This window comes from Eretmochelys imbricata, chromosome 3 (assembly GCF_965152235.1).
Source record: "Eretmochelys imbricata isolate rEreImb1 chromosome 3, rEreImb1.hap1, whole genome shotgun sequence".
NCBI classification, from domain to species: Eukaryota; Metazoa; Chordata; order Testudines; family Cheloniidae; genus Eretmochelys; species Eretmochelys imbricata.
This window is the reverse complement of record NC_135574.1, coordinates 168222913-168232944: the sequence shown is the minus strand read 5'-3', so window position 1 is coordinate 168232944 and position 10032 is coordinate 168222913. Positions and strand designations below refer to the sequence as shown.

General features: G+C 44.4%; 1 protein-coding gene across 1 annotated transcript; it reads left to right on the top strand.

Annotated features, from left to right (window-relative positions):
* The first annotated feature begins 4349 nt into the window (after window positions 1–4349).
* On the top strand, window positions 4350–9145 carry SERTAD4 (SERTA domain containing 4). The gene is made up of 3 exons (XM_077811959.1): window positions 4350–4515; window positions 5768–5883; window positions 8390–9145. The coding sequence occupies exons 1-3, from the start codon at window positions 4350–4352 to the stop codon at window positions 9143–9145; spliced, it is 1038 nt and encodes a 345-aa protein (XP_077668085.1).
* Window positions 9146–10032: the final 887 nt, after the last annotated feature.

Here is a 10032-nt window from a genome sequence, read left to right as displayed (position 1 = left end):
CACAGCTGCTGAGGGATCATCTCCCTTGCTCACTGCCCTGACCACAGGGAATCCCTCTACTGTCTCCTTCTTCTTTCCCTGCATCCAGTTCAAGCTTCTTTGCTTCACCTTCAAAGACCTTCCCAACTCTGCTGCCTCCTGCCGACCCACTCCTCTCGTGTGGTGTCGTCCGTCCCTCACGCCAGCCATGACGCCGGCATTGCTTTACCCATGTGCCAACTTCTCACATGAGCATCCCATCTTGCCATTACACATGGAAAGCCCTCCCTGCCTGAGCTGTAAGGGCACTTCCATTTCCTCCTTCAGCCTCTCTCCAATGCCCCCCTCTGCTGCTTACAAAAAAGCAGCCAATTCATAATGGCGAGGCTGAAGAGGGGAGGGACTCGTTTACACTATTTCTAGTTTTTGTAAATGTATATATAAACATAGCATATATTTGACTGTATTTCTCTTCCCCCACCCTTTTTCTGGCACTTGTTTTCTGAGATTGTAAACTCCCTTGGGCAGGGACTGTGGTTTGCAGATGGTTGGACAGTGCCCAGCACAATAGGGCTTTTGGGTGCCACAGCGATGTAAATATTAACCAGGTACAGCCAGAACATTTGGGCAAATTTATTTCCTGAGTACATGGCTCAACAATTGTTTAATCCAGCTAGGAAAAGCAAGGCGATACAGTGTTTAGAAAGCCCTCCTGTCCTTAAATCATGCCTTTGTACTTTGGGATTGCTAGAATATATGGTAAATAGTGAGACCTGAGCAGTACAAGCTCAGGAGTTAAGAATGGAGTAGCCACTGGAAGTCTATTTCGTTTTGTCTTTACTGATCTGAGCGAGACCCTGCAGCATTATTGTAACAAGCATTTTAAATGTAACTTCTGTTTTTAGAGGCATTCCAGAACTGTACAAAGAGCCCTTTTCATTGACATTGCATCAGACTTGTTGTAAAGTGAATGGCATCATTAGAGTTCTCTCATTAACATCATAATGAATCTGAAGGCATAGTGAGTGAGAATCCTAGCAAATGGAATCGAGTAGCAATGTATAGTAGTCTTACGATATAAAACTGAGTGCAGAAACAGTTTGGCATTTTAACCTTCAGGCTGCTGTAGGTGCCTCAGGGTGTCCTCCTGCTGCATGCATTTGGCTGACAACGTGGAAAAGTTGTGGTAGCCTACGGATAAAGGGCTGGGTTCAGTAAAAACTGCCACTGAAGCCCACACAAGGCTCCAAAATGGATTTAAAAATATTTGAATTCAGCCCTAAATGTCAACCTTTTGCTGCAGTTTTGTACAGTGACTGTACTGTGCACTCAGTATACATATTTTATCCTTTTATATCCAGTCGCGTTAATGGAAGCTCACCATTCATATGTTGTTCTGAAAAGTCTCAATGAAATAAGTGCGAATTGGATTGAATCCAGATATTGCATACAATAATGTAGTGTAAATGGATTGCGAATGTGACTAAGAGACAATGGGACCTGGGTTCTATTTCTCGTTGTGCCACTGATTTGCTGTCCGACTGGTAAAGCACTTGGACTAAATCCTGTCACCCTTAATCATGATGAATAGTATCCTAACCTGCAAGCAGTCACATTGAAGTCCTTATGTGGGCAGTCAGGTGTTATTTATCTTGAGTAAACATGGCAGAAAGTGATGCTTAGAAACTTTTTTTTTTTTTCAGAAATTACCTTTGATTTGGGATCCAACTTTAGACCCCTGGAGCCTGATTTTCAGAGGTGCTGAGTACCCGAAACTCTCTTTTAAGACAAGTGGACTTGTGGGAAGTAAGGGCACCCCAAATTAGAGGCCCCTTTTGAAATGTTGGGCTTCAACCTCTATGCATGTAAACTAGTTTCTCTGCTGCAAAATTGGGGATAGGGACACTTACCTTTGTAAAGTACTTTGAGATCAACAGATTAAATGCTATGGATGATTATTTATGTTTTTATTATGTTATAAAACGTTACAGAGAACAGATTTTGTTCATGGACAGTAGCTGTATATAAAAGTTAAACCAACTTCCCTCTATTAATTTTATATGTTCTAAATAGCAGGCACAGTTAATTTACTTTAAAAACAGTCTGCAAAATTGTATTTTTCCAAGATTAATCTGTTTCTACTCTGAGAACTGCGCAGAAAGCATCCCAGCCCGTTCTTCTTTCCATGTGTGCTGTCTATGTGTTTGTGCTCAAACACAGAAAGACCCCTTTGAAATGAAATATTGTTTAAAAAAAAGCAGGACTGAAAACTTTGATTCCAAATTTTATGCTAATAAAAACATCTGTCAGAAAAAGGCATCCGCGAGAGATGCTGATTTATAAGACGTTATTAAATGCAAAGAAATCCTGACTTCTCCAAAGCAGCAGAGGGTTTCTTCCAACCTCTTTTCTCTAAGGACAAATGCTAAGTCTTGACATGGTGCCAGCATCAGGAGACTGATGTCTAACTGTGAGTGACTGCTCAGGGCAGATTAATGAGTAGATCAGTCCATGGGTGCTTTCCAATGACAGCATAATCTTTTTCGGTCGCATACATTTGATTTTTAGCTGGTTCTCAGTCCTGGGTGAGACTGAACTACTCTTACTCTGGCCATGTGGGAGCACTCTAATGGTAAATACATAAGATAGAGTAACTCACAGCTATAATATAATCGACGAGGCTGGTAGGTCGTGGGCCATAATTCCCCGCGGGGGCATTGTTTCTTTCTCCAGGAAAAAGAAAGGCTTAACTAATATGCTACCAATGAGAATACGGACTAAAAGTATTCTGTATGTTGTGTTTCCCCGTGCCGGAGGGAGTTCCAAGCCAAATAATAATTTGGTTTCATAGCGGGAAGTTGAAATTGCACATTTACGGTTGGATTCTGTAGTCCTTCCTCAGCCAAAACTCCCAGAGACTTTAGTTGAAACCCCACCTGACTCCCACTATTCAATGTGAAGTGAATGTACATTTGCTGCTTGAGTAAGGGCTACAGGATCGAGCCACAGTGTTATCCAGCAAGCCAGCACTCGCCCATTTCTGAAGAAAGTGGCACTCCGGATTCGTTCTTGAGGTATCTGACAGATGTTGACGATTTATTTTTCTTAATCGCTCACTTCTGCTGCTTCTGATATCTTTCTCCAGCCAGGCAGAGTTTAATTGCTCGCACTTTGAATTGCTGGGACCACATCCCGCCCTCTCCCCGTTCCCCACCGGCCTCCCCTTGGGTCCTTGTCTTCCTGCAGTAGCACCGACCTGAGACACGCAGGAGGAGAAAACTAAATTCCAGTTTCTTGGAGAGAGGAGGAGGGGGAGGGGCCAGGCTGCGTCTCAGTGCATTGTTCTGTACTCCTGTGCCAAGAAGTAGGTGAAGTGGGGAAAGTGAGCTGAGCTGTTGCCCCTTTCAGGAAGTTTGCTCCCTCGCTTCGCGTTTGCACTGGGAGGCAGATCGCTGCCTGGCGCTGGCCCTGGAGTCCCGGCTCCTGCTTAATATTCTGCCTGCTTCGCTGCTGTTGTGCTTGGCTCCTGTGGGACTGCAACTCACGGCTTGAAACGGGAGCCAATTTTCTGTCTTCATCTCACAGTGTTTTGACTGGAGGCAGATCCAGTTCAGTCCGATCGGGGCTAGTGGAAACAACTACCTAAGTCTCTTCTGTGTCTTTCGCTTGGGAGCAGGGGAGCAGAAAACAAACCCACCACACACACACACACACACAACACACACAACACACACACACAACACACACACACGCGCCCGCGCGCGATGTGGCTGCCGAGGCCGGGCTGCTGAGAAGGAGAGCATGGGAAGCGAATTGAACTGATTTGTTACATACAATCTGTGAGCATCGTTTGGATCTGCTCGTTTGATTTATTTCCATGGAAGGGGGTGGGAGGGAAGGATCGGTGCATGGGGGGATCTCGGGGAGGGGAGGGAGGGAGCCTCGATGCGTGTGATCTGGTCCCTCTTTTTAGTAGCGGGTTTTTTTTTTTCCCCGCTAAAGGATGAAAAATGTAATTTTAAAAGGCACCTGGATCAACGGAGCCCGGGGGGAGGGGAGTCGGAGAACAATAAGCAATGGACTAGAGAGAGCCGGAGAAAGAGACGTACCCGCTGCAGCAAGATAGAGCCTACACTGGTGCGAGCAAGAGAGTTTGGGGGCTGCGAAATTACGCGGCGGGAGAGCAAGCGGCTAGGCAGTGGCGGGAGGGCAGGACGAAGTGGGGGGAAAGAAGAGGATGGCGAAGCAGTGACGGTCCCTCCTGGAAAGCCGTGCTCCCCCTCCGCGGTGCCGGGGGACTCGCCCATGCCCCGGGCTGCTCGGGCTGACCGGGCTGTTGTGTTCTGCTTGCAGGTCTCGGGCGCTCAGCAATGACTCTGGTGCTGTCCATGCAGAGATTCTGCGAGCCCATTGTCTCGGGAGGAGCGGCCGAGATCGCAGAGTACCAGACCCTGTGGGGGTCGCACTGTGGCAGCAAGACTAGCCCCTCGGATCCTCAGCAGCAGGGAGACAGGGCACCATGTCATTCTCCGGCAGGTATGGCTCCCCTTCTGCCTCTCTGTGGCAGCTGAGCTAGTGGCCAAACGGTGGGGGTGGGCTGTCAGTCCCCTGACGGGAAAAGTACTCTGGGCAAAATGAATGTCATTAGTGTGGTATTGACTATATTCAAGAAGCCAGGGCTTTTTTGGCAGAGAACTGGATCCACTCGAACCAGCTTCCACATGCAGCAATTTATCGGGCAAAGCCTTCATTCATCCTAAAGCAATGGCTGGGTGGGGGGGAATAGATGGCTACATTAAACGGACAGTCATTTCAATTTCATCTGTGGAAGCATATGCATAGATTGGAGGACTGGTGCCCAGGAAATATTATACGACAGTCACTCTCCAAAGGGATAAAAGTCATGCCATTCTGGCTAGTTGTCATTTCTTGTCTATGGATCTTAAGGAACCCTGCACATAACTGGTCATTATAACAAGGCATTTGTCATAAATAAATTTCGTATTGGCCAAAACAGGGCTTGGGCTTCCTATGGAGATGGTGTCTATTTTGGTGTGGGGTGGGGGAAGAGAAGGGGGTCCAAGCATGGCCATCTTTATTTAGATTTTTGTGAAGATAAAATATTATAAACATTTGGATTGTAACTATTCTGGGTGCCAGTTAATAAATTATTGAGTAATGATGAGTGATGCTATAAAATGTATTTGTCCGAAGATATGTTACCTTTTTTCTCATGAAAGGTAGAAACAGACTCTTACCTTTTGTTGATCTGATCTATGCTACAGTCAGTTGTAATTTGACATGTCCACTTCTGGCTTTACACAAAACGATCAACTTCTGAAAAATTATTTTAAGCTACTAAATATTTTTCCAGGTGTATGGAATATATTTAGGAACTGTAAAATAAAATTTCTTCTGTAAATCACGGTCCATGGAATCTGAACATGATACACTGGAGAATGCCACTACTTGTTGGACTGCTTGTAAATTCAGAATGAAAGTTTTATTAAAGAAAAATATACAGAGAATGTCTAAGTATGCCAAATGCACTAATGTCCTATAGTGTCTATCAGAATGTATCTATAGTGTCTATCTTCAATTGCCCATGCTATTGCATCACATAAGTTATTTATTAGTAAGGTAAAAAGTTTATTTGTGATCACTACAAATATATATAAACAAACGTGGTAGACTTATCCTGTAGTGAGAAAGGAATTGAAAAGTATTTTGTTTGGAGAACTTCAGGCAAACCACATGTCATTTGTCATATCTGATCTATTACCCACAGGATCACATTACAGGGGAATTTCAAATCCTATAACAACATCCAAGATCACATACTTTAAAAGGAAATATGTGGAAGAAGAGGATTTTCATCCACCACTCAGCAGCTGTACGCATAAAGTATGTTTTTTAATAGACTTTTTTTGTACTGAGCATTTCAGATACTTAGTAACACTTGCTTGACTCATTTCCAGAAGTTGACATACTCCACCCAAATGATGAGAATAATCCAGCTGTTTGCATAGAAACAAATAGTTCACACTTTTTTGGTTGTATTTTATTATTGTCATCACATAGCTTAAGAAACAAAGGGGTTTGTTCAGCTATAATAACAGTAAATATAAACACTCTGAATAACTTACTTTTCTCACATGTTTTATTCATAAAACAGTTAAACTGTGTTTACAGAGGTTACTCTAGAGCTTACACACCAAAAATGCATAATGTAAATTTAACAAAAGTAAGCTCCAGGCTCTCCCATTTTTTCAGTACTCTTTTTCCAGGATTGCTCGGCTCAGCATACCCTGGTGGGTGTGTAAATCCTACACAGGAACAGAATTATTGGAAAGGGGAGGATATTCTACTCCAAAATTGAATCTTACTTATAAAATAAAAACCCTAATTCAAAACAACAAATTAAAACCCCAGACAGCATCTTTTTTTCTCGAAAGGGGCCTGGGTGGGGTTATAGATTACATTTGACACGTGACCACATACATTGGTATTTAGCAATTCATGGGAAACTGTTTATGCTCCTGCTTATTAAGCGCTCAGTCCTGCAAGGTACTGAGCTCCCTGCCTTGCACCTTGCTGGATCATGACTGATTTCTCTGGCAGTGCTACATTGTACATTTAATAGCTGAGATATAGATAAACCTTCCCCCAATATATTCTTTTATTGTAAAATCTGTTTGAATTAGTGCTTGTAAAAGGAACCACTTTGACAGTCCTGGAAATTGAAGCCCTCTCTCTGTCTATAGAATAGTTAAAGCAAGTGTAACACTGGGGTGCTGGGTGCGGGCTCTGGGCTGGGACAGAGGGTTGGTGTATAGGAGGGGGTGTGGGGCATGGTGCTGGGTTGGGGATGAGGAGTTTGGGGTGTAGCAGGCAGGCTGCCCTGGGACTGGGGTGGGGGGCCAGAGAGGAGGACTCCCCCAGCCCTCTTCCTGCCAGCCGCAGTGAGCTCTGGGGGAGGGGGAGACCCGGGGCCCTCCCTCCCTGGCCTGACACTCACCCAAGCGCCCACAGGCTGCTGCTCAGGACGTCCAGCCAGGAAAGTCCCCACCCGAGTCGACTCGGAGTTGCCTGCTGGGGCAGGGGTGGGAGGGATGATATGGGCCTCCTCCCTCTGCAGGTGTAGCAGCCGCCTCATCCTGCCCCCAGCGCCACTCCCTTGTCGCCGGCAGTGGCAGGGATGCTCTGGGGAGGTGCGTGGGGGCAGCAGGCGGGGCCGGGGGACACTCCGGGGGAAGCGCTGGGGTGGCAGCCAGGGCTGGGAGGAGACCCAGCCCCGAACATTGGTGGAGCTGGGCCCCTGGGCCCTGAATTTGCTGGAGTCCAGGCACCATGGGCCCATATAACTTGCTGCCCCTGCAGATGGTGGGAATTAGAGCAGCCTGTGTGATGTGTTTCTTCACTCCTACGCAGATTAAATTCTGTGCTAAAAATGGAAATTAGTTAATACTACTGGGAGTAACATTCACTACCCCTCTGCACTTTGATTCCCATTGTAGAGGTCACAGAGCAGAGCCCATGGCCTCCTGGGAGTAGTAACCTGACCATGCTGCCAATGCTGAGAAGGAAATCCTGGCAGGAGCCTAGAAGGGAGAGCAAATCTGTGTGCTTGTGGCCAGAGTTTTCCATAATTCCCCAGCCTCTTCTAGTTTCCTGACCTTGTTCCCACTAGACCCAGGGATTGTTGGGTGTAGTACTCAGCTCAACAGCTGCACTCCAGATGCTGCAGTGATATTTGATTGTTTTTACCACACGGCCAACATTTTTCCACACAATAGCGTGGTAAAAGCGTTTTGACTAATAGAGACTCCTCCTTGTGGAGGCCTATTTCATTGGCAGTTCTGACATTCATTCCATCTGCACTGTTGTTACTGGCTGGCCTTGCTCTCCTTAGCAGGCCTTTGGTATGGAGGGCATGCAGGAGGAAGCCTCCCTTCAGTCTGGTGGCTTTGGTGAAGCCCAACAGTGGATAGGGCCTGCTCCCTGCTCCATTCACATAAAAAACCACATCAGCTAAAACATTTCAGAGAAATTGCACAGTAGCTTTACAGTTTACACAGGATGCAACTAAAGAGCCAGCTTTTCACATTCAATGTTGGGTCAGTCAAACCTGGATTTGTGCACGCAGATAATGTTTGCCTACACATATCAAACACTTAGCTATTTGTCTCCCCAGTATGGGTGCACATCTGACATTCTGGCCATGAAAAATAGGGTCCCTAAATGCATGGGTGCACAAATTCAGAGGCCAAGCTGAGATCCCCGAGGAAATTTGGCCTATCCAAAATGTTAGCTGGATTTACATACTGCCAATAGGCTGCTCAATATTCTTCTTATTGCATAAAGCAAAACACTCTAACCCCTTTTTTTGCCTCTTCTCTTTCGTTTTCAGACAGTTTCTGTTTTTGAGGAGCGGGCACACATTCTTTACATGTCTTTGGAAAAACTGAAATTTATCGATGATCCCGAAGTCTACCTACGGAGATCCGTCCTCATAAACAATTTAATGAAGAGAATCCATGGAGAAATTGTCATGCAAAACAATTGGTGCTTCTCTGCTTGCTCTTTTGGTGGTCCCTCATCGCAAGAGTGGTTTATGGCTCAAGACTGTCCTTATAGAAAACGTCTTCGGATGGCAAAAGAGGAGTGTGAAAAGTTCCATACTTGCTGCTTTTATCAAGAATGTGGCAGTCACTATTTAAATTTACCCTTCTCTGTTAATACTAATGGGGAGACTTCTTCTTCCTCTTCTTCCTCCTCCTCCTCTTCCTCCTCCTCCCCTATATCTTTGCCAAGTTGTTCCCACCAGGTGGATTATGGCATCGGCAGCGCCCCTGTTTACAGGCGTGACGACCAGGTTCTTGCTAACGAAATATTCATTACTAATGCCGAGTCTCATGGTAATCAGGAAAAGGCAAAATTAAATGATGAGAAAGGAGGTAACAAAACTGATCAAGATGGTATCACTCTAAACTGTGAACCTATGAAAGGCGACCTTGCTCTTGAATGTAAAGGCAAATTTTATGATTATTTTGAGACTGGATGTAATGACAAGAGCAACATAAATGAATCTTGGAAAAAGTCCTTAAGGGGAAAGGAATCTTTGCCAAGTAATAAAATGTGCTGCAGCAAAGGAAGTAAAATATGAGCCACCTCTTTGGCTGTAACTCTGGAGCATGCACAGCATGTTATCTATCAAAATTGTATTTTGAATGGATTCTTTATAGTTTTGTACAACGGATACAATCATGCCACAGACATTGCAGATAGTTTTAAATGACTGGAGAGCAGATTGCATAAAGCATCTGTATGATCTGCATCAGTGAGCTAGTTATAAAGATGGAGACTTCATAAAGAGCACAGTTGAATTACTGCTTACAACTATCGTTTAGCTTTTTGTTACTGAAAATACCAATAAACCAGATGGGGAAAACATACCCTTTTATATATGCCCTCCCACATGGAGTCTGCCATTAATTAAGAGGAACCTCCATTATGTTTACCAATTAGTTAGATGTTTGGTAAACAGATTGATATTACCAGCAAGGGTGCTCTGCTTCTTGTAACACAATATTTGTTGTGATAAAAGACCGGATACTATGGACTGGGATTAAACAGTTTCTACACTCTCATACTGACACTGTTAAATTCACGTATTTAACAGGTTTGTACAACTGACAAAGATAGGGTGTATTGTAAGGAAATACCTATTTATGGGATCTTAAGCAGAAATACCACCTACAGCTCAATCACTTGCACATTTTCAGCTCAGCCGTAATAATTAATGAGGCTTATGGTGGTTTGTTATTATCTAGGGCAGGTTTTTTTGGTGCCTTACTTTTTATCTTAATTTTTGCCAGCGTGAAAATTAAGTATAAAATCTGAGCTACAGCAGGGATTTATTAACCTAAGCAGAGAAAAACAGGATGGATCAATAGTATTAGAAACCTGTAATCTTTGAAATACTGAGTTCAACTTCTTATTCAACCATCGCTATTCTTCCTTTTTGATGCTCGATTGCTTTTTGATTTGCTA

Bases quoted from the DNA above. Each gene is read 5' to 3' on its own strand.
- SERTAD4 (XM_077811959.1), top strand. From the start codon at position 4,350: ATGACTCTGGTGCTGTCCATGCAGAGATTCTGCGAGCCCATTGTCTCG. The intron at 4,516-5,767 runs GTATGGCTCCCC...TATTACCCACAG, and splicing joins ACCATGTCATTCTCCGGCAG to GATCACATTACAGGGGAATT. The intron at 5,884-8,389 runs GTATGTTTTTTA...TTTCGTTTTCAG, and splicing joins TCAGCAGCTGTACGCATAAA to ACAGTTTCTGTTTTTGAGGA.